General features: G+C 40.4%; 1 protein-coding gene across 2 annotated transcripts in view; it reads right to left on the reverse strand.

Moving 5' to 3' along the window:
- Positions 1 to 24630, reverse strand: part of pcdh11 (protocadherin 11) — a 187659-nt gene that overhangs the window by 73372 nt on the left and 89657 nt on the right. For both annotated transcript variants that reach the window (XM_086023104.1, XM_086023093.1), the window contains one exon: positions 10764 to 10799. In XM_086023104.1, coding sequence (XP_085879230.1) covers positions 10764 to 10799 — 36 coding nt within the window. The remainder of the gene's footprint in view (positions 1 to 10763; positions 10800 to 24630) is intronic.

Raw genomic sequence — 24630 nt, forward strand, 5'->3', positions numbered from 1 at the left:
TTTAAAAAAAGACTAAAAGAGTACTAAACAATAGTGAGGTTCTGTTGTTCTCAAGTTCTGCCTGCACTTTTATTCAATTTTGGGAAATTCTTCACTCATTCAATGCATAGGCCTACCCTATCTCAATACATGGGTTGCAACACTATACAAGGACGTAGATTTTAAATTGTATATGTTATATATATATATATATATATATATATATATATATATATATATATATATATATATATCTCCATCCATCCATTATCGATACCGCTTATCCTCACAAGGGTCGCGGGGCGTGCTGGAGCCTATTCCAGCTGTCTTCGGGCAGTAGGCGGAGGACACCCTGAATTGGTTGCCAGCCAATCGCAGGGCACACAGAGACAAACATCCGCACTCACAATCACACCTAGGGGCAATTTAGAGTGTTGAATCAACCTACCATGCATGTTTTTGGAATGTGGGAGGAAACCGGAGTACCCGGAGAAAACCCACCCAGGCACGAGAACATGCAAACTCCACACAGGGAAGCCGGAGCCGGGATTGAACTCATGACCTCTGAACTGTGAGGCGGACGTGCTAGCCAGTCGACCACCGTGCCGTCCCTTAAATATATATATATACAAGCAAACATACATACTGGATACTGTATATATTAGGGCTGTACAATATTGGAAAAACATCCGATATGGATGTTGACTATAGCGATATCGATATTATTGCGATATTTAACATGTACCTAAAGAAACTACATTTTTATTATCTAATGAAAGATGTACCCCTCCATGAGCCATCACTTTATCGTGGTGGAGGGGTTTGAGTGTCCCAATGATCCTAAGCGCTAAGTTGTCTGGGACTTTATGCCCCTTGCAGGGTCACCCATGGCAAACAGGTTCTAGGTGAGGGACCAGACCAAGGACGGCTCAGAGAACCCTTATAACAAATAAAAAAATTGAGTTTTGGATATTTTTCAGATGTTGTACTGTTGGCTTCTTCAAGCCGCAATCTCCAACTCTCACTGGAGCGGTTCGCAGCCGAGTGTGAAGCGGCTGTGATGAAAATCAGCACCTCCAAATATGAGACCATGGTCCTCAGTGGGAAAAGGGTGGAGTGCCCTCTCTAGGTTGGGGATGAGATCCCACCCCAAGTGGAAGATTTCAAGTACCTTGGGGTCTTGTTCACGAGTGAGGGGAGGACGGAGCGGGACATTGATGTGGACTCTGTATCGGCCTGCCGTGGTGACGAGGCTCTCAATTTACCAGTCAATCTACATTTATAGGCGCCATAATTCAGTGTTGTGTCACGTGGTGTTTAATTGCTATGGTAACGGGCTGGTGCTTGGGTCACATGTCGTAAGTGGTGAATGCCGGGTGATTTAAATAGATAAATGCTTACCAGCTGCACAGTAGAGTCGGGCTGGGTAGCTGTATTTTTTGTTGACCGCTTCGCCATACGCTTCGCTGTGCTTCGCTACCGCGCTACAGTTTCATTATGCCATATTGTGCTAACATCAAACCATCCAGAGTGTATCCGTGAAAGCCACTGTTTTATTAAAACCGACCAAATCTCATTCAAGACTCAAGTGTTTCAACTGTCAAGCCACCATAACAGCAGCGCGTCAGAGAAGTACCGATCCCACCCACTTTCTCTCAGAAGCGACAAGGCTGCTAGGAGTCGCTACAATTTTGTCAACAAAAAATGGCGTTTTTTCATGCAGTAAAATAAGCACGTTCAATGTGTTCTTTGTTAATTAATTGTAATTCCCCTAGATAATGTCTACAACTACTAAGTGGCGATGCACATTTAAGTTTGTAACTCACTGGTCAAATTCAGATAAAATCATACAATTCCATAAGAAAATGATTGCATGTCTTTGAGATATGCATATCATATATACATACATATGTAATACATACAATATATATGACACATTAATTCATACAGCGCAAGAGTGATCTGCATGAACAGCCCCAAGTGTGTGTAAATGTGTATATATATATATATATATATATATATATATATATATATATATATATATATATATATATATATATATATATATATATATATGGCATTGCAATCATTAGCATTTGTAGGAGGAATTTAGGCCTCAGCATTATAAGCATCAACTAAATAGTTGGGAGCAGATATTATCCAAGGATTTTATGTATGATTTTGCATCAAGGAAGGCTAGAAGGTAGGGCTGTTCGATTTGCCTAACAAGAAAATCCCGATTATTTTCTCTCAGACCCGATTTTACGATTACGATTACGATTTCTTTGTAAAATAAAAAGATAATGATAATTCTCACTCAATAATACAATGCACTGTCAAGCTTAAAAATGTGTATGCACCGGCTGGCCAAAGGTCCGTTGTAGTGGAGAAAAAAAGGGATGCCTTTCAGACGTTGAGTTACTTGCTCGCGGGTTGTATTGTACATGCGGGGCACACGCTACACTACAGATCTATATTTGCCCGATTTATTAACTAAACGCTCACTTGCCTGAGCAAATAGCAGAATCGCCGGTAGCCATGGATGGTGTTGTAGTTTTTTTGGTATGCATGCTCATGGGAGGAAGCGGAAATGCAGAGGAAACTACGGTGGCTTAGATACACCACAAATAAAAAAATCGAACGTGCCGATTTGAACGTTTTTAACATCCTTTGATCCAGAATGTTGGGTTTCGGTTCAAAATCGCTTAATGGAACAGCCTTACTAGAAGGCACACTTTCAAAACAATTTAACAACCTACGGTAATCCTTAAGGTAAAAGAAAACAAGCCTGATGAAAAATGAAGTCAAAATTATTGTAAAAAGGATCACATACATTTGTTTCATTTGTGAAATCCAAGATTTTTAGATTTTTTAAGTCTAATTTTAATTATGCTTTGCTGCTGCTGTGAAATTAGCTTTCAATTCAATATATTTTAAAAACAATAGATGTTTTTCTCGAGTGTGTTTATCATAACTGTGTGTGTGGGGGGGGCGTGCGGGGGGGCGTGCGTGTGTGTGTGTGGGGGGGTGTTTGTGTGTGTTTGTGTCGTGGCGGGGAGGGAGGCAGGGTAGCTAAACCATGCTTTCACACAGGGTGCAATTCAAGCTCAGGCAGCCATGTTCATGAGATTTCAAAAACATCATGCTGTGACCTTTCTTGTGAGCCAAGAAAGAGAAGAGGCTTCATTTCACGGCATCTTAAAACATGTTAGTGTTTTCTCAAGAAAGCACACCCTTACAACCAATCGTAGCATAAAGGACACCGGGTAATAGGTATTGGTGGTTTGAGTTTTACTTTTTATGCTTTATATTGTTTTATGTTATCTACAGTATTATATCGCCACTGTCATGTGAAAAACACTTATCTCCATTTTTTACATTTTCTTATTTTTACATGAATCATGTTTCCGGGTTACAGACATCACATTAAAGTGAAAATTAAAAAAGTTTCCAAAATTGGAGATAAGTGTTTTTCACAGGACAGCGACGATTAAAAAAAAAAAATATATATATATATATATATATATATATATATCAATTTGAGTTAAACAGAGGAAAAAAAAAAACTAGGGCTGGAGGCAGCCAGAGTGGTTCAATCTGACATTGAGCTAACACCAGTAGAATCGAGCATTGTCATGGTCATTATGCTGTGGCATGAATGCATGTCTTTACACAATTCCCCTGGTAACATCATGATGTATCACGCCGCTGTGGTGTAGCGACGTACAGAACACATAAAATGTAATTATACCCTTGGCTTCGGTTGTTGCAGTGAATTTTACTCATCCTATTATTCAACACCATAAGAGATTTTGTTTTTTCCAATTGCAAATCCAACTTGAACGTAAATGACTATCTTGATTTTCTTCATTGCTATAGCAACAAAATTATATTGAAAGTGCTGAATTTAAAACACAATTAATGAACACTCCTTTCTTCTTCCAGCTCCAGCGGGGGGATGTCTATGGGCATGCATGTCGTTCCTCAACCAATATGGTGCAGAGAAAACCAAGCTATTGTTCTTTGATACGACTGAATGAGGGAGGAGGGATGGATTAAAGGACGATGTGCCATGGCTAAATGATAACCTGCCAAAAGTGAAGTGCACAACAAGTGCATTTCAGAAACACTAGAGGGGCTTTCAAAACCTATAATATAAACAAGCAAGTCGGTTTCAATTATTCTTCAGCAAACTATGACTTAAAACATTCTACTGATTTATCAAAATTCTCTGGTCATAATCTACAGCCGTATGTAAAGCAGAAAATATAGAACAAGGTACCTGCTATAAAAGAGTGTTGAAATGATTATGATACATATTTATATTCTTGTAAACTGCAATGTGAAACCTCTTATACCCCGTGCCTGCGTGGGTTTTCTCCGGGTACTCCGGTTTCCCCCCACATTCCAAAAAACATGCATGGTAGGTTGATTGGTTACTCTAAATTGATGTGACCCTAGGCGTGATTGTGTGTGTGTGTATGTTTGTTTGTCTCTGTGTGCCCTGCGATTGACTGGCAACCAGTTCAGGGTGTACCCCGCCTACTGCCCGAAGACAGCTGGGATTGGCTCCAGCACGCGGAGGATAAGCGGTTCGGATGTATGGATGGATGGATGGATGATTTAGTTCATTTTTGGAACGGTGTGAACTTTGTTCAAAATGTTGAATTATGAACTATGAACTGAAGTACTTCATTTTAAAACATGTGAACTGAACTAGTTTGTGGAGATGACCTTCCCAACACTGTATACTCGTGACCATACCGCCGTGCAATATGATGTTTTATCTTCCCTGGGAGCAGACTTACTACAGCCTCTTAAATGCATAAGAAGAAAAAAATCTTAAGTTAATAGGAGAAAACACACAAGGCCTATTCTGACAGGTAACACCCACACGACAAGATACTTAAATGACAGACTTAAGTCAATGGGAAAATCTGAGTTGGGTGAAAAGTGCGCAATCGTTTGCCTTTTTCCTTTTACCCACATGGCAGAATGTAGCTAAGTTTGTAGGTATATGTAATTTGGAGAGCTGAGCATCGCCTATTTCCTGTCTGCATATTTAATTGACCCACGCTCTCCCGGTCGGTCCGAGTCAGCCAAACAACGTCGAGAACGGACTTAACCTGTACCACGTCACACGCAGGTGCCGCACTCCTGACATGCGGCTGAGTAAGGAAAAAATAAAACTGTGTTGGGTACCTTGTGTTGTGTACAGACGCAATGACGTGCCCCATATTGTTTTTATTTTAACGATTATCACACTGTGTGTGTGTCCGTTGTTTTTGTTTGATATATTTTCTTTGTTTGGCGGCGTGTCTGCTCGTGCGGCACCTACTTGTGACGTGAAGATCGTTCTCTACGCCAATTGGCTGTCGTCATCGAGGGATGGACAGGGACCATGTGGTCGAGTATGGTAAGTCTGCACGATGGATCGCGGTGGCGGTTAGGCAATGCCCAGCTCTGCTAATTTGACCGTATATCACCATGACTTTATAGGCTTGGCAGAGGTATATATTTACAGTTTCATGGTTTTTGTTTGTCTTTGAAAATGTCAAAAAATGCACTGCAATGATTTGTGATGAAAATGAAGAATGGCTGCCAACATTTGGGATTCCCTCAAACATTCTCTCTCTTTCAGGCTTTCAGAGCCAGAGGAAAGATAGCAACAACACCTTGTTTGCTAAATCCTATAGGTGTGCATGCCTTGCATACCAAGGCTTTCAAGGCGTCTCATGTCGTTCTCAAACAGCTTTGACAGGTGTTTCTCAAATGAGTGGAGCGTGTACGCAGACAAAGAGCCCAAGTTCCGGCTTAAGAAAGAGCCCACTTACGGAGGCTTGGCAGCTCTACAAAAAAAATCATTCTTCCTCTCCACATGATTCTAATTATTGGAAACGTGTTTCAGCAATGGCATCCAGAATCTATTAGAACAAACAGCTGTTCGTGACAATTAGGCTATAATCATTTTGCATAAAGGAGTGTCTTCCACTATAAACTGCTGTTTCGTCAAGCCTATTTAAGATGGTGATAAAAAAATAAAAAAAATGACATATTAATTGCAATTAAATCCATTAATGGTTCTTAGACAGTTATGTTTTGTTACACGGGTGAACAACAAGCATTAAAGACAAAACAAACCAAAAAATACATTCACAGAGAAGTCAAGGTGAGTGTTTTACTAAGTGCTATCACTTATTTAAAGAAGCTGCCAGAAATCCATAAAGCAAAGACAAGCTGTGGTAAGAGATATCAAGACCAAACAAAGTCTGTCCAGCCTGATAAAACAGCGCCTTGAGAAGTATGTACACAGAGATAAACTGAACAGGATCATGTGTGCCAAGTTCTGCCACAGAACAAGTCAGCCAATCCAAAACATTCCCTCCAGTAACCGTCCGGGCAAAAAGCAGATGGGGCTGGATTCGTGGGTTACCGGATTAGAGGTCCGTCATACTTAGCTATTCACCAAGTAGTATCCGCTTATTATTGCTAAATATATTTTTTAAATTCTAAATTCTACCACACTCTTATTTTAGCGAGTCTCACTGTGAGTGATAAAGAGGGCACATTTGGAATTTAGTCAAAGGGGTATAACGGATGAAGATCACCTCATGGACAACATCCTCAGTATACCCACGGAGGTGATTAATTTTATAGTATGTAGAAAAACTCACGTGACAAAACTAAAACATTTTCCAAATCTTTGCAGTTTTTTTTTCTGAAAGACTTTTCTTTTTGCTTTTCAAGAGGCATTTGGTGATATGTTGATGCATGTGTGTGAAATGGACAATTTAACAAGAACACACAAAGAGGAGGTGTTGCTGCAGAGGGATTAGTGGGAGATTGTATGACAAATCTGATGAATTATTTATCAATTAGTCATGTTATTATTGTGATCTCCTCTGTGAAACTGCAACACTACTATGACTTGGATACAACATATTTATTGAAGTCTAGATTAAATAGAACTCAAACATCATAAATGTTAGATACTGCACTTTTTGGAGAATATTGAATATTTCCACAAGTTTACTAACCTCTTAGCAACCTTTTAATGTGAAACTGAAAATCTAACAAGCATCTTTTTCTGTCAGCTTTTCCGGTTCGGGGTCACATCAGCAGATCGTCCTTTTCCAAGCTAGGGTCTCAAGTCTCAAAATCAATTTATGTGGGGGCACTGAAGATGGAGTCTGGTTGTGTCCGGGACACATCCACAAAAAGGGGTTCAAGTATCAAAAAAGTCCAACTAATCCAATCTTCTCTTCTTTTTTTTTTACATTACTAACAGTTCAGAACATTAACGGTTCTTCAGAATTTGAACAAGATTGGTGACCCTGTCCATTCGCTCATCTCCCTGGTACTTTGCATACTCTAGTTGAGTAATGAAATCTCTTCTCTAGAGCCCCACAACTTTCTCTGTGCATTCAAGACTTGTCGGGGTGTCCCTGTGCTCAACTAATCAAACATCCAGTCACCTGTTTTTCTTGAAATTATTCTCAACACCAACCATTCTCTTTCAGGCAGATGTTGAAAAAGACATGACACAGGGTGACAGGATATATTTTCCTTACACTTGGTGTCACTTTATTACATTTCACCAAGACCTGTCATGAGCCCAAGCTATGGTAAAAAAAAATGCTCAGGGCAATGACAACGCAAAAAAGGTGGGGGCCACACTAACATTAAACTTTAATATCAAGTCGGAGGCCACAAAATATAATCATGTGGGCCGCAAATGGCCCCTGGGCCGTGAGTTTGAGTCCAATATAAATCTTCTACATCCTCCTCTCTTAGCAGCACTTGCTTTCATGTCTTCCCTCACTGCACCCATCAACCTTCTCTTAGGGATTCCTCTAGGTTTCTTACCTAGCAGCTCAATCCTCATCATCCTTCTATGGCTATTCTCACTATTTCTCCTCTTAAAATGCCCAAACCAAATCTGTTCTCTCCAACTTTGTCTCCAAAAGTTTATTAGCTGAGCTAATATCTAATCCTATCCAACTCGGTCACTCCTACAGAGAATCTCAACATTTTCATATCTGCATCCTCCAGCTCTGCCTGCTGTTGTCCCTTCAGCGCCAACATTTCTAAGTTGTATGTTACGGCTGGCCTCACCACATAACCCCTTGATACTTCCTCAACGCTGATAATCCGAATAGCATGGTATTGTAGAATGTGCAAGACTGATCTGACGCTATACTCAAAGCAATTACAACAAATTAGAATCAGTTTTATTGGCCAAGTATGTAAAAACATACAGGGAATTTCTGTCCCCGGTAGATGACGTTGATAAAAATATGGTACCATGCTGACACAGTCGAGCCATGCCCACCCACCAAGATGCTCATGCCCCACCATTTGGCATGGATTTCTAAATATTAACTTTTTTATTATTTTATTTTATCGTAATAGCTATTTTTGTGTTGGAATACTAATGTTGAGTCGCTTATCACTGAGACAAAATTATAAAGAAACAGTCTTATCTGCAATAGCCAAAACATGGCCTTACTGACGAATACATCAATGTTTGCGTGCGAGCACTCGGCCCATTTTTCAAAGTGTGGCATTATGTAATGTGGCAAGACACGTCTGTAAAATATGTACGTATTTGTAAATAACGCTAGCCGAGGACACTGTGGTAGGTTTGCACTTAGGGCAGAAATCTAAAACTCAGCATAAGCATAAGCATAAAAATAAAATTTAAAAAAAGCTTACATTGCTTAATATGTCCGAAATCTGCAATGACTCATCCCCAAAATGTATGTGAACATCTCTACTTAGGGTCACATCAACCTCTAAAAATGTTACCCGAATATGTCGTATCTAATGGACGAAACACTCCTCTCTAAGTGCCAAGCTTTGTAGTAAGCGCCCCTATGGAGAGGAAAACTCCATCGCCATACAATCCGTATTACATGGGTGATCATTCTAATATTTTCAGAGGTTGATATGAGTATAAGTAGAGATGTCAAAATAAATATTGGTGACCATTGATTTCAGTTTTCGGACATTAGGCACCATTTATTTTCCTACATTACCAGTTTGGACTGTCATCTCGCGTTACAGCAACTAAAGAGCAATTTTAACTATGAAACAACGGGAGCCACAAATCGTTTAGACTTCTAAAAGGAAGATTGATTTTTTTTCGTTTGTGTCTGTGAAATTCGGCTGCAGACACCCGTTGAAGCGGGTGGCCTGTTCAAAGCGATTTTTCAGTGCATCCGCCATATTGGATGTGGCTATTGTATTCACCATAAAATCTGCATATAATATCCATAAACTAGAGTTGGAATGGTGACATAATGCAATCAAAAGCAATGGTTCGGTATTAATCCAGTGAGTGCTTGCTTGATGATACATCTCCAAGGAGCAAGTGAACAAGGCATCTTCACAAGTAGCTTCACTTTGCCACATCCAATACGGCTGCGGCGGCAAAGTACTCAAGATTGCGTCTATGCATTGTACATGTTGTCTATCATAAAACTTGCCAGCGGTTGTCGCAAAGAGCGTCATTCAAGACTATTGATTAGGATGTAGTGTTATGCGAACAAATCCAAACATATAGAGTAAAGTAAGTGCTGTCTGTAGGGCATTAATAATAATTGCCCCTGTCCATGCATTTCATTTCACTTAAGGCTGGGCTCTGGCAGGCTCTGGTCTTGTGCCATGTACTGTACATTGGAGGACATACTCAGTTTTCAGGGTCAAGTAGACCCCTGAAGTATAACCCTATCAGCACTTCGTCAAACCTTGACATTTTATTTTTATACATTTCTATTTTATAAAAAAAATAATAAAAAACGAATTACTCTTTGAAATAAGGATGTTTTAATGCATTGAACAATAGAAGTTTATTTTTAAGCAATGCAGCTTTACTCACAAAGTAATTTTCTAAATAAATAAATAAAAAATACTCTAACAGAATCACTTAGAAATTAGATCACAATGATGCGAGAAACAAGTGGCAACCCTCAAAATTGGGAGAAATGTGTCAAGGAGGAGAATGCCGGGAAAGGGCAGTAAATTAATGTGAATCTCGCAAGAAAATCTTGTATGAGTGGAGGTCATTAATATGGCATGGAAAACATTAAAATGACAATAGCAAGTTGTTGAACCAGGGAAAGAACCATTGAGTCCACCACCACAACTTCCTTATTCACTTGCCAATGTCATGTTTTTCAGTCTCTTTGTATGTCTGTCAACACATCAGTGAACAGTGTTTGTCAATACATCCATCCATCCATCTGTTATCTACAGTGCAGTAGGCGGGGGACACTCCGAATTGGTTGCCAGCCAATCGCAGGGCACACAGAGACAAACATCCGCACTCACACGGGGAGAACATGCAAACTCCACACAGGGAGGCCAGAGCCGAGATCGAACCCACGAGCTCTGAACTGTGAGGCGGACGTGCTAACCAGTCGTCCACCGTGGCGCCTTTACCAATATAAAACTTAAAAAATAATTTATCATTGAAAGGCAAACAAGTGAAATTAGGTTTGCTTCTTCATATTTTCTGTGTTACTTATTTTTCTATAGTTCTTATAAGTGTTCGTATTTAAAATAGTCACATAAACATACCTTTTGAAGCAAAAATGAAAGTCGGTTTTGCTGTGTTTTAATTACAATATGACTTGATTGCTGCATTTCAAGTTAAGATGCAGATTGATTGGGTGGTACAGCACATTCTGTGATGTAAAGTATCATGCTTTAGCCATGCTTATACTGTAAAGGAGGGTGCACAAAGAAGAGCACAACAAGGAGCATATGAGTGCATGACTTACATTCACAGATGTTATCTTCCCAAGTTGACAGGCCTCCTGCAAGGACAGAAGAGGAGTCGCTTTAGATCAGCATCTCACTGTGTCTGACAGAGAATTTACAATGTAAATTAATACCTAGAGCCAACAAAGGAACCTGTGTCAGGAACTTTCCAGCTTCCCTAAAGCGACCCAGTTCAACAATTGACAACCTCATAGATTTAGAAGGGCATCTTTGTTTTTAGTTGGAATTGAGGTTTAGGTTTTATTGATTTTTCATTCTGGGTGCAAAGCACATTGGTGAGCCTTGCAAGCTACCTCACTGAGTACACAATCTCCCGCTGAAATGCAATGAAAGGGAGGGAGGGCAAAACCCAACGTCCTGACACTCTCCATACATCTGACACTTTGATAAAGATGTTTTCTCTACATGTCAAAGAAGAAAGTGAGCAGAATATCAAACAAGACATCAAAAATGAACAATACACACAGACAAGCTTCTAAATTGGGAACAAAAGACACCCGCAAGCCTGCAAAAAAGAAGAAAAGCATCATCTCCCTGAGGACTGAGATAACTCACAGAGAGATAAGTATTTAATTTTTAATCACCATTTTTGTTGTCTTTGTACGGTGTATAATAATCTGGGCACATGACTTGATTTGTCAAGAAATAGAAATCTAGAGAAGGCGAGCACGACCGATGGGGTGGAACGGTACAACAATGACAAGGAAATAAGTTCATGTCAAGCGATTATCCTGCCATAATTGTTTCCCCAAGGATGCTTGCTCTAAATTAGCAATGGAAAAATATGTCCATCTATTTTATACAAAATATTTTAATGTGTATTTTTGACAATCAAAAGCCTGGTCTTTTTGTTATAGCTACACGTTTAAGCATGGTTTGTGACATGGCAAATCAGTCTATTGATTTGATACATAGCAACTTATTTCTACACCCTCATCTTGCACAGTGAACGTATTGCTTTGGAATTTTGGGTTAATTGGACCCTCATTCTATTAGGGCAAAAAGACCCAAGCCATGGCGATTGAAAGGTGCCCCCTACCACATGCACTAGAACATCTCACTTTTTGCAATTGTGAACCTTTTTGGGCCAATGTAAATGCAGATATTGCATCCTTGTAATGCAATAAAAACGCATGTAAAGCAAATAGCTCATTTGCATTCCGGAGACATGTAGTTGCTGTCTAAATACAGTATATGTTCTAACCCTGTGGCCTCTATTTGGTACTGTACACATCATGGTTTCAAATGCAACATACAATCACGACTTCACGAGCATAATTATAGTCATACGTGTCATAGCGATGGCGTGTGAGTATGCATTTGCATTTCTGAGCTTGCTAACGTTTGTCAGGTCCTTTTTTAGACAAGTTGCTCATTTGCATCAACTGGCTGGTCATCTTAATTCAGGATTTTATTTAAGGGAAGAGCCAGTTGTTTCTTCTCCAAGGGATGTTTTATTCAACATCTCGTGACACAAGCTTCATGTTGGAGACCTCGCCATCCAATTAAATATATGGTAATGTACACAAGGGATCTGAGGAGGTGGCCTCAACATTCAAAAGAGTAGTTAGAATTATATACTGTAAGTAATAAGTGTGATTGCTTGAGACCGCGGGTGACTTTTGACCTTCATTCTTTTGCACAGGGCACCGACCTTCTGTATCCGAATGACTCTCAGATAAACAGCTTCAGAGTTGGGTAGAGTTCGGCTTCCGACAAGTGCTTTTGTTGGGGAAGCACATCAAAGTAGAGTGCATGTCTTCGCTGGCAAAGCCACTACAGCTTTGATCACTCCAGGCACTCTGATCATTAAAATATTTTATGAATAATTGATTAAACCACCAGACCTCATTGTGCTCTGCTTCTGCTTCTCTAGCCCAAGTTTTTTTCAGTTATGGATAAGGTGAAGCAGGCAAGGGTGAGGTTATTATACTATCATTAAAAGTATATTTAAATATTTAACACACATACACTCACCAAACATTCCATTAGGTAGTAGGATCCTTAATGAGATCCAATACAAGAGCTGCATACACAGTTCTGCTTTCTAAAAGATAACATGACGACAATCACTATATACAGTTCTGTACCTCTTACATTGCTCAAGGGGACACATTACGGAAAAGTGATTTTCTATTTGTATGTGGAGCTTACACATATTGGGTCTCTATGTTTGGAAGCAAGTTCATCTTCTGATTGTCTGTTGCGGCAACATATCAATTACCATAGGCACTTTGGTGATGAATTTCGGCCTCCACAAGAGTATATACAATCAATGCTTTAGCTGTCATTATGGTGCCTTGGATGTGCATGAGACAGTAACTATGTTGTGATTTAGGATGATGACGTGCATCTGCTGTCAGGTAATTGCTACGGATGAGAAATTGACAACATTGAAGACACTACTGTCCAAAGTGGAACTTGCTTGTCATTACTGTGACATCAATTACCCATCCATCGGGTCGTGGAGGACAACAGTTTGAACACGGAAGCCCAGACGTCCCTCTTCCTAGCGACGCCTTCTCTCTGAGTTGTGTTAAGACTGGATTCATTCCGATAATAGGGTCCCGAAATGTTTACGGCCAAAAAGTTTCATGTGTGTGGTGAAAGCAGTCTACTCTCAAATAATTTGGCTGCGAAAACTGTGACATGAATGGAATGTAAGCCATTAAAAAAGTGCCCTAATGGACAAACAAGGAAGTGGCAGTAAATAAATAAAAAAATGTCCTACCCAATGTCATTATTTGCATTTTCAAAGCAATAATTTTCTTGATGTTTTTGCCATTTTACAATGCTCCTGCCTTCGGTCCTTTTCGGAAACACTTGACGAATATACAGGGGTATGTGTTCTCCGTTGTTTTTGAGAGATCAAATGTGATCATGCAAGATTTCTGCCTGGATGGAAGAAAATCTTATTGTGTGGTGCTCTGTGCTGCAATTATCAAAGCATAGCACACACAATATGACCAAATCTGTTAAATGCCTGATTTGTTTTTTATTTTTATGTACAGTAACCCCAGTTATTATTTTGGATTGATATTACAATTCATGCAATTTTTCTGTTTAAAAAATAGACAATCGCAAAGTCGTCAGAGAACTTCTGCAGGTGACAGGTAGGGGTGTAGATGAAGTCCGAGGTGTAGAGGGTGAACAGGAAGGGAGCCAAGACAGTTCCCTGCGTCAGACACACAGTCCTGTGTCCTCACATACTGTGGCCAGTTTGTGAGGTAGTCTTGGATCCATGTGGTGAGGTGGTGGGCCACTCCCGCCCGCTCCAGCTTGTCTCCCAATAGGGTGGGCTGGATGGTGTTGAAAGCACTGGAGAAATCAGGGAACATGATCCTCACAGTGCTCCCCGCCTTCTCCAGGTGGAAGAGTGAAGTGTGGAGGAGGTAGATGATGGCATCATCCACGCTGATACCAGGCTGGTATGCGAACTGTAGTGGGTCCATTGAGGAGCTCACCAAGGGGCGCAGGTGGACGACGACCAGTCTCTCCAGGGTCTTCATCAGGTGAGACATCAGTGCCACTGGTCTGAAGCTGTTGAGCTCCTTCGGGGGGTCTTTGGCACCGGGACCAGGCAGGATGTTTTCCACAGCTGGGGGACTCTGCCCAGCTTCAGGCTCAGGTTGAACATGTGCTGGACAATTCCACACAGCTGGTCCGTGCAGGATTTGAGGAGCTGGGGGCTGATGCCATCTGGACCCGCTGCCTTCCTCGCCTTCATCTTCTTCAGCTGGTTCTTCACCTGAGATGTGGTGAAGGCCAAGGCTGGGCAGGAAGGAGTGTGGCAATCTGGTATAGCTGGGAGCTGGAGACGGTGGGGAAAAGAGGGGAGGGCGTGATGCAAACAGCATGGGAAGTAGGTGGGAGCTGCAGCAGGAGAGACTGAGCGGGGGCAGGCATCTGATCGAACCTATTGAAAAATAGGTTCAGCTCATTTGCCCACTGTGGGTCCCCCCAGTCCGGGTCTTGGGTTGTCCGTGGCCTGAGATGGTCTTCAGGCCCCTCCAGACACCCCTGGCATTATTCTGCTGCAGCTGCTCCTCCATCCTCTTCCTGTAGGACGTTTTCCCGTCTCGGATCCTCCTCCTCAGTTGGCGCTGCACAATGTTCCACTCCTCCTTGTTACCTGATGCAAAAGCCCTCTTCTTCTCCTTCAGGAGGGCTTTAATGTCTGGTGTTATCCAGGGTTTGTTGTTGGAGAAACACCTTACTGTCCTAGTGGGTATGGTGTTCTCCATGCAAAAATGTATATAGTCTGTAACAGTGTCCGTTAGACTATTAATGTCTTCCCCGTGGGCATCGCTGAATACTTTCCACACAGTTGTGCTGAAACAGTCCTTTAATGCCTCCTCGGCCTCTCCAGACCATCTCTGAACAGTGCGGTTCACAGGGTTTGTGTACAGGCTGGAGATCCACCAGGTTGTGATCAGCTTTGCCCAGCAGGGGGAGGGGAAGTGATGTTATTGTGTTGTATTAAAAACAACTGAGTGAAGTTAATTGTTTTTGAAAAAAAGAAGCCACTTGCTTTCATTTAGTTGCACCACCATTGTCTTTTCATTTCTACCGGGCTCACTTATTGTAGAAGAAAAAATGAAGCCAATCAAAGTGAGGGAGATAAAAACAGAGACTTGAGAAAGAGCCGATTTGCAGTCACTATGCTCTGTGTTTAATAGAAAAAGTAATATGGAGGAATCATGACAAATGCTTGTTTTGAACATTTTACAGCAACTCGGTGATCACATATTGCTGAGAAGGTGACACTTATAAGAAGACTCTGGAGTGCTTATGTCTATCAACAAGTTTGTACTGTCATTCTGCTAGAGGTGTCAAAAGTATTCACATTCGTTGCCCAAGTAGAAATATAGATATTGAGATTGAAATATACTTTTGTAGAAGTTCAAGTATCAACACTTGGTTTTTACTTAGGTTAAAGTAAAGGTTTTAAAACTACTTAAGGTATAAAAGTAAATGTAATGCAATGGAGGGATGCATTTAAGATGAAGTCAAGTCAAACATTTTCTTTTCAATTTATTCAATGTGCCCTGATAAACACGGTTTTCTGATTACTCTTGAATTTGTGGAATAATAATTTATCAGATGAATCCACCCCACCAGAAAAAAATTTGACTTGACTTTCATGGTGTGATAACTTGAAAACCCACGAAAGACGTGACGAGCCCTCTTCCTGGGGCTCTCATAGTTTAACACTAATGAGTTATACGGATTCCAGCCTCCCACGTAACAATTTATTTTACGGTGTAAATACCTTTGAAGGTGTCAAAAAGCACAAGAAAGCATATTCAGTGAGCAAATTTGTTGGAACTGCCACAGCTTGCCCTTTAATATTTCACTTTTTTTCCTAATTCTGTGTCCTTTGTTGAGGGCTGCCGTGGAGTGCTACTGTTCTGTTCAAACAGTCCCACTGCAATCTGTCAAAAGAATGGTCAAGCGGGATCCAGCGCGAAGCCTTTGGCCATGGTCACAACTGTTTCAGTAAGGGGAAAGCACATGTAGCAAGTCGTTATTCCTGGTTGAATTAATTAATTGGACATGAATGGCATCACTGTCAGTTGCAATGTGACATAAACGCAAGCTTACTGCAGGAGTCTTCAATCCTGTTCCTCGAGGGCCGGTGTCCTGCCTGTTTTCCATCTCTCCCTGCTACAGATATTCACCAAAGGTCTGCAGAAGCTGGATAACGATCCTGATCATTTGAATCAGGTGTGTGTCGCAGCAGGGACAGATGGAAAACAGGTAGGACACCAGCCCTCGGGGAACAGGATTGAAGACCCCTGCCCTAATGGAAGGCATCCATATTCAAGGATATTATTATTAAGCAGCATTTGATTTGACTAAATAAAATGAGTAGTTCAAAATGAAACAAAGCCTATGAACAGTATTATCCTACAGTGGTACCTTGACTTGAGAGTGCTCCAACTCATGAGTTTGTCAGGTTAAAAGCTGTCAATTGGTGTTTTTGTGTCTACTGTAGTGAAGTGACAAAAATAAGAGGGCAACAGTTGCCGATGCTTTTTAAGCCATTGATTATACAGTGCAAACATACAATTCCAAATTGAGAACACTACCAAAGAGCTACAGAAAGCCAAAACTCACATCCAGAAGCTCACATGAAGATGAACGTTCCTAATGTCACACCACTAGGCCCCGCCCCTTCAAGGCATAGCTGTTGTGTTTGTGACTTGGCTTGTCCCAACGTACGGCAATGACACTTTAGAAAAGCAGTTTGTGTCTTTACATTGTCTGTTATTGTATACTTTACACAATACAGTGCTACTTCTCTTTATTAAAAGGTAACTAATTATGGTAGTGTTTTTTGAGGAGGATGCAATTGGTTAATGCCATTTCAATTCACCACAATGATGAATATTGATTTGAAATCTCAATTTTAGTTAGCTTTGTCACGGAACAAATTAAACTTGTACATTGCAGTACGCCTGTATTTGTGTAACTGGAAATGTGTATTATTTCATTGCAATCAATCGCACTTTGAAACAGCCAGCTCACTAAACGATGTTGGCTGCATGCATGTATGCATCTTGAATGCATGTCGTCAATTTCTGCTACCAATACTTCATTTGTACAAAGTGATAGTGTTCGTGTAGTGATTGCACCCAATATTTATGAGGGAAAAATAAACTTCATTTGTGACTTTGAATCTGAGATTTCTTTTTGAATCCACTTTGTACAGCATCATTTCCATATAAATACAGCTCACGAAAGTGGCAGTTTTAGGGTATTGGGTGAAATGAGTTGGACTGGTCAGGACAAGGTTGAACACTAGATGTTGCTCCCAGGGAGGACTGCTCGAGTCCCAGCTATAGGCAAAAGTCAAGTCAAGGTTGGTATATTTAAAGCTAGTTCAGCAAGCCGTGTTTGTAACATAAAATATTATTTGGTACCTACAACTGGACTTTCATCATTGTGTCCAACATTAAGCTCCAACATTAAAAGGTCACTTTCTCTCCAATCACAAACTAACAATATGTGACCTGTATTTTAAAACAAAAATACATAGAATACAAACTGAAGAAATGCCCACAACTAATTGTGGATTGGATTCTTCCTGTTGTTTCAATGTTTCCAATACAAACTGTTACTTTACCTTTATGCTGCATACATTTGTAGAATGTTGAATAAGTGCAAGTTTAAAAGAGAGCTAATTAACTCCTGAATTATACACATAGTCACAGAGGGAAAACTTGGACAAGCCTGCCATCTGCTCATTTTTGTGCATTCTCAAACATCTCAGCCAAGAAACAGCAAGCAGTGTTCAAGTTTACATTGTTTTTCTTCCTATTTTTGCGAATAACGCAGCTCACCTTTGTCAGCGGGGTAAAACTGTTGCAAACAAAACAACTTCTCATCAAAACGGGGCTAATATAGTCTTAAATACACTTAAGTATAGACTTAGATACATAGAATCCCTATTTGCCTGGTGTTTAGTTTAGCTGCCCAAAATGTATTGATGTAGCCTACTTATTGGCATTCAATGAAAAGGAAACCCTCTCAGCAAAGCACAACTGATCAACAGTAAATCCTGTGTACTTCACCTATGTGTAACTGTTTGCAGACATACAGTATTTATTATTATAGAAATAAAGAACAATTTAGTCATTTAGAGGAGGACGCTACCTACTAATTGGCTTATTATTGCTAAATGCTCTGCCTACTGTGTTATGTGTGTTTCCCTGGACAATCACCCATTTCTTGCTTTAGTGTTTGTGAGGCATTGCTCCTCCCCATTCTCCAACACAGACAGTTGTATTAGGCCGTTGCCGTTAATTACGCCACGCTCTAACCTTTTTTCTGTATAATTCAGGTGAATGAAAATGGGTATAGGTGCGAGAGATGTAAGAAAAGGATGTAATACAGTAATCCCTCATTTATCTTGGGGTTACTTTCCAGCAGTGGCATGCCGTCAGGACCTTCAAGGCCTTTTCTGCAGGCCCAAACACTATCAGAAGCACAGCCCTACATTTACAATTTACGGTAAATGAAGTGTAAATGATTTATTTCCGTCATTTTTTTGTCTTCATTTCATAGCATGTGTCTTGGCCACGCGGCATCCGGTTGTTTGCGGGTAAAAAACACATTTTCCCAATCAGATTTCAGGTTAAATGTGTTGCCGTGCACATAATAGTTTGTCCAACGCCTTCAGAACTTTGAGTGCAGGCGTCGACCACACACACAACATTGAAATTTCTGGTTCTTTTTTTAGCCAATCAGATGGTAGATTTACCTCCGGTAAACGATCCCACAGGCCTTGTGAAGAGTGAGTTTCTCCGTCCTCTCACTGGTTCAGCTACTATTGCTTTTGATTGGTTCAGCTCTATGTTCATCAAAGCGTGATAAACGATGGCGGACGTAGTCGGACGGTGATTAAAAATTCACTTTCAAGGTGCACTTTTCAAGAAACACTGAACGTTATGAGGCTAGGTCAACCAACACTGCTTCGCTGAGTGGCTTCTTTCAATCCGGAAATTTTGGGGGAAGCACTTTCAGAGTAGCAATGTGTGAGTGGAATAGTTAGCATACACAGACAGGCAGGAGCCTCTGCATTAGCGTCTGTGGTGAGTCCGGTGTTATTTATTTAAAGTTTTTATATTGATAACAATTGATTATGAAGTACTATACTGTACTGTAGAGGTTTGAAGTTGTTAAGGTGATATATTGGAAGATAAAGGTAACAGTGTTTTTTGCTTTAGTAATATCCTCAAATACGTGAAATCGGCCCCTTTTATATGTGGATATAAATCGTATATGAATGCGATGCATGGCATGTGGGTGAAAAGAGCCTGGCCTGCGTCATACCAAAGTGACAGCTCTGTTGTTATAATGCAGAATTTCAGCCTGGTCGGGAACAGAATCTATGTACTACACATTTAAAGCTTTATTCAGAATATCACTACAAATTACGCATGAGGTTCAGGTATTATTTTAGTCTACTTGGGGTCAAAATGTCACATTTAACACCACAGTATATTTCACCTGCAATGATTGTTACCAGAGCTGGGCAATCCGTCCCGGGGCCGGACCGCAAACGACAAAAATTGCCTCCGAACGCGTCAAATGCGGCACTACCAACTGTGCGTACTTACTTGCATCGGGCACGTTTGGTCTGCGAAAAGCTATAAAGAAGCTTTAAAAAAAACATGTTCGGCCTGCATAAAGAGGAGAAGAAAAGGAATATGGAAAGGACATGAAGAATGAGACAAAGAAGGAGATGAAAAAGAAGGAGGAGGAGAAGGACACAGACAGAGAAAACAGAGCAGAAGCTCAGAAAAAAATTGAATCATTTTTCAGCGCGGTTTCTACAAGTGGTGGTGATAATGACTGCCAAAAGTAAGGTAATACATTTTTAATAATATTCAAGTAAGATACATGTTTTTTTTGCCGTTAATCATGACGGCGTTTTAGAAAAAAAACAAAAACGCTCGAGCACAGTTGTGGCCAAGTCCGGTCCTCAAGAGCCACAATCCAGCCTGTTTTAGGTTTATCCCTATGGCAACACACCTGATTCAAATCACAAGGCTCATTATCAGGCTTTTGCAAATCTTGCTGATGAGCTGATCATTTGAAACAGGTGTGTTGCCGTAGGGATGAACCTAAAACAGGCTGGATCGTGGCTCTTGAGGACCGGACTTGGCCACCCCTACTCTAGCAGGTAAAATGTGTTTCCCCCCACTTTTCCGCATCCATTTTTAGATATGTTACAGCACTGTATACTGTAATCCCCTTGTTGCCTCGTTTTAGATGTGATGATTTGTATGCAGTATTTCTATAGTTTATGTCAGTTAAAAAAGCCGTTAGCATCTCTCCCGCAGCGGCGTCATGCACGGACGTTTTTATGTGTGTGGGTGGGGGGGGTGGGCGGGGGTGCTAGGAACGTCCCGAAAGCTACCCAAGTCGCGGCCGGAGGGCTGGGGTCTGACCCGCAAAAAAAGGGTCAAGTGCCCAGCTCGGATTGTTACTTTAAAAGGCAGGGCCTGGCCTGTTGAGTGAGGATGGAGTCAGCAAATGAGTTGGCCGTGTTCGCTCAGGATAGCGCTGGTTGTGAACTGTCTAACCTTTAGCCAGTCTGTATATTGAGTTACTCAGGGAAAGATGTGGCCACCATCATTCTCGTGAATGAATGAGCTTTTCATGTGTTGGTTTTCCTAATGTCTGCTCTATAAAGAGATTGCAAGTGCACCTGCGGCTATGTCTACCCTTGACCACGTCGCGTCGTTACAACTCGTTTTCACAAGCGGTGGTAGGAGTTATTAAATTACTGTAGCTAACAACGTTTACCATAGAAATGTAATTTTGTAAGCCAGTTCTGCTTTACAGTAGACACATTGCACTTTATCTTCTTTTATTAAGTGTGAAATGATCCCAAACTTTGAACATGCTCTGTCTGCACTTATTGGTACGTGAGTCTGCAGTAACTGTCCTTGTGGAAAAATGACCACCACAAAATCCTGTCTACATGATGTGATTTAAAAATCTGTAATACAGAGAAATCACAAAAAGTTAACTAAAAGACGACTGTACAAACTGTTATAACAAAGCTCTCCAATAAGAAAAATCCATTTACACTCCAGGTAATTCTGACTGAAAAAACATCCGCAGCAGAAAAATAAAACAAAGCAGACTGGCTATATCTCATATAACTATTGGGACCATTGCAAAAAGGCTCTAATCTTCAAAATAGGCTTGGCATTAAACATGTGCTTTTTCTATATACAGTTTTATTTTAATGAACAAGGATCACAGTCATACCAATGTGACACATTTTGACCGATTTAAAATGCTGCGCGCCCTTCCACTGACACACCAATTTGTCTTCTCGGAAAGGTATTAGAAGAATATGATAAGACACATAGCTGCAAAGTTATAATTAGTATTCATATAATACCTTATGTCAGGAGATTACATGCGCGGTGCATGACATCCAAAGCATACTTTAATCACAGGGGATGTAATTGATTAAGTATATGAGACCGGCTAGCAGATGATGAGGATGATGCTCTAAATCCATGTTAAATCAACCCAACCCCTTCCTAAACAACCAGGGATTAGTGGCCAAAAATTACCAACAGCTGTATTTCTATGTATCTCTAACATTTAACATCTACAGTAGAGCTGTTCTGACCTATCAAACATCTGAAATGTTGACTCCCCTCAAAATATTATCTGTCATATTTATTTTATTTATTTCAGCCAACCATTGGTGGATAATGTTCCTTTTTTTTTTTTAGGCACATGTAAACATTAAACAAGACGTATTCTTAGTTTATTATGAGAACGGTGGACTACTGGTTAGCATATCTGCTTCACAGTACTGAGGTTAGGGGTTCAAATCCAGGCCTGACTGTGTGAAGTTTGTATGTTTGGCATACCTATGTTCGGTTAATTCAAAACTCAAAATTGTCCATATAGGCATGCAGTTCAGTGTGAATGGTTGTTTGTTTATATGTCCTGAGATTAGCTGGCGACGAATCCAGGTTGTACCCTGCCTCTCACATTCAATCAGCTGGGATAGGCCTCAAATATGTGGCCCTAAAAAATAGAAAATAGATGGATGGATGGATGGCATTGCAAGTCGAGGTTAATACTTATTGTACTATTTTAGTAATGTAGCAAAATTAACAGTATTATTAGCATATGCTATTGTAATGTAGCTGTAGTGTACTGTGTTTCATCGTAAATGGATGCTGTAGGTGATTACCTGCTTTAAAGTGTCACATTTTAACATCAGCCCATTGAGTGACATTCATCACAACTAGATCCCTAATGAGCAAGATGACCTTTCTTCAAGGTTGAGCACATCTTCACCAATGAAAGTCTCCGTGATGCAGAAGGAGCCATTCTGAGTACTCCCTTTGGCTGAGATAATAACTTCATCATAATTAGCTTTTAGTACTCAAGAGTGTTGAATTGTGGGTTGCAGTGGGATCTGGGCTGATTTATTGCTTGATTTAATTACGTATCAAAATTCAATTAGACATGCTTTCAACCAAATTCAAAGTGATTTTTGTCAAGCTGTCCCTTGAAATCAGGCGCAGCTTGGAGGACATAGTTCCTACTGCAGCTAACTTAATAATGATCTATTACTAAAATAGGCATTCATGTGCCAAAAGGAAGGGCTTGAAAAGGAAAAATAAGGCCATGCCAGTTTTAGACACGTTTTTACCGTAACTCGTGACTTCAAACAGCATCAAGTAGCAAGAAATCTTGATTCAGTGCCGATCCGCAGAGGGTTGCAGGTACTTTACTAAGTGAAGACAGATGACAAAATGCTCTTTGAGGTTGACTTCAGCTGAGGAACTCTGTGGCTTCTTTACCCACATCCCTCGCTGCCTGCCCACCCGTTCTGCTTCCAAACTATGCTGAGGAAAGAGAATGGTGTGCAAGGAGGGTGCGAGCTGATTTGAATAAGTGTCACACCAGCCACCGAGAGTTACATTGATCTTTACTACTATGCAAATTCCAAATGTCACAGCGACTATCCTGAGGAGCCAAAGAAGTGGTGGAATATTTCAGCTGGAGGTCTCTTACCGACTGAATTGTAAGCCTTTACATGAGTGTCAATATACTCATTGACAATTTTATTATGTGGACCCCAGCTTTCCCGTGGAGGGAAGTTTTTACTCTCTCAGTGACCTGATTTTTAATTCTGTCAGAATCTTTTTTCATTTTATTTTTTTACCATATCAGAGTTGTAAGCCACTAACCATGTATGTACATTGAGGACATATATGACAAAATGCATCCATCCACCCATCCATTGTTTTTCCTCCCTTGGATCAAGGGTGATCTGATGCCAAATCACAACCCAAGATCAAGATATGATAAAACATTATGACTAATATGGAGAAGAAGAATAAAATGAAATTATTTCTTAAACATTGTTTTAAATCAAATGTACTCAAATTAAGCTTTCGACTTTACACCTATCATTAAAATAGCGATGATTAGTTGAAGTAGTGTAAGTGATTTTGAAACAATCAAAATGTTTGTGCGTATTGTACCTTTAGGGAAGGGACAGAAATGTAATCTCACTAGACCCTTTCTTCTGACAGAGTAGGTGTGAAACAAAAAGTCATTATATGTCCCTTTTTCAATTATTACGTTCATGTGGGAGACTTTTCAATTAAATGCGCCTGAACACCGAACACGCAGCCTGGTCTGATTTAAATTATGGTCTTATTTAGTGTTTTGCATTTGTCACACTTTTCTAGTACTGTACATTTTTGTGCATCGTCTTGACTGATGGGAAACAAGTGTGTTAATTATTTTGCGTTTGAAGTTTATTGTTTGCATTTCAATTTCCCTGCGATGAAATAAGTATCCTGATTCTGTATGTACTTACTATGGAAAAGTCATATTGGAAAAGCTAACCGCCCCAGTCGCATGTTTTCATGTTGTATCCAAGCAAGCAGAATACATGTCATTTAACAAAAACAATGGTCACTGTACCTTGTGCACAACTATTCTGACCACTGCTTTGAAGGATAAAATATCAACATAGTTAACATTCAGGAGAAATGCTGCTCCATCCACCGTCATGCACAGTATGTTTTTCTAATGTGTGAGGAAGATGGAGCACCCAGAAAAGAAAAAAAAAACACACACAAAGGGAACATGCAATCCCCTCACAGGACCTCTAATGGTGAGGTAATTTTGCAATATTGAACTTCAATAGTATATGACACAAACAGTAGACACAGAAATTGGGGTCGATAGTAAGGATGGGTATCGTAAACTTTTTTATGATACTACTACTGATTTTTCATGCGGTGCTTTCATGCGGATTTATATTGGCACTTTTTTTGATTAGAAAGACACTAAAACAAT

The sequence above is a fragment of the Filicampus tigris genome, chromosome 2 (genome assembly GCF_054856515.1).
Source record: "Filicampus tigris isolate MCC_2025a chromosome 2, RoL_Ftig_1.0, whole genome shotgun sequence".
Classification (NCBI taxonomy): Eukaryota; Metazoa; Chordata; class Actinopteri; order Syngnathiformes; family Syngnathidae; genus Filicampus; species Filicampus tigris.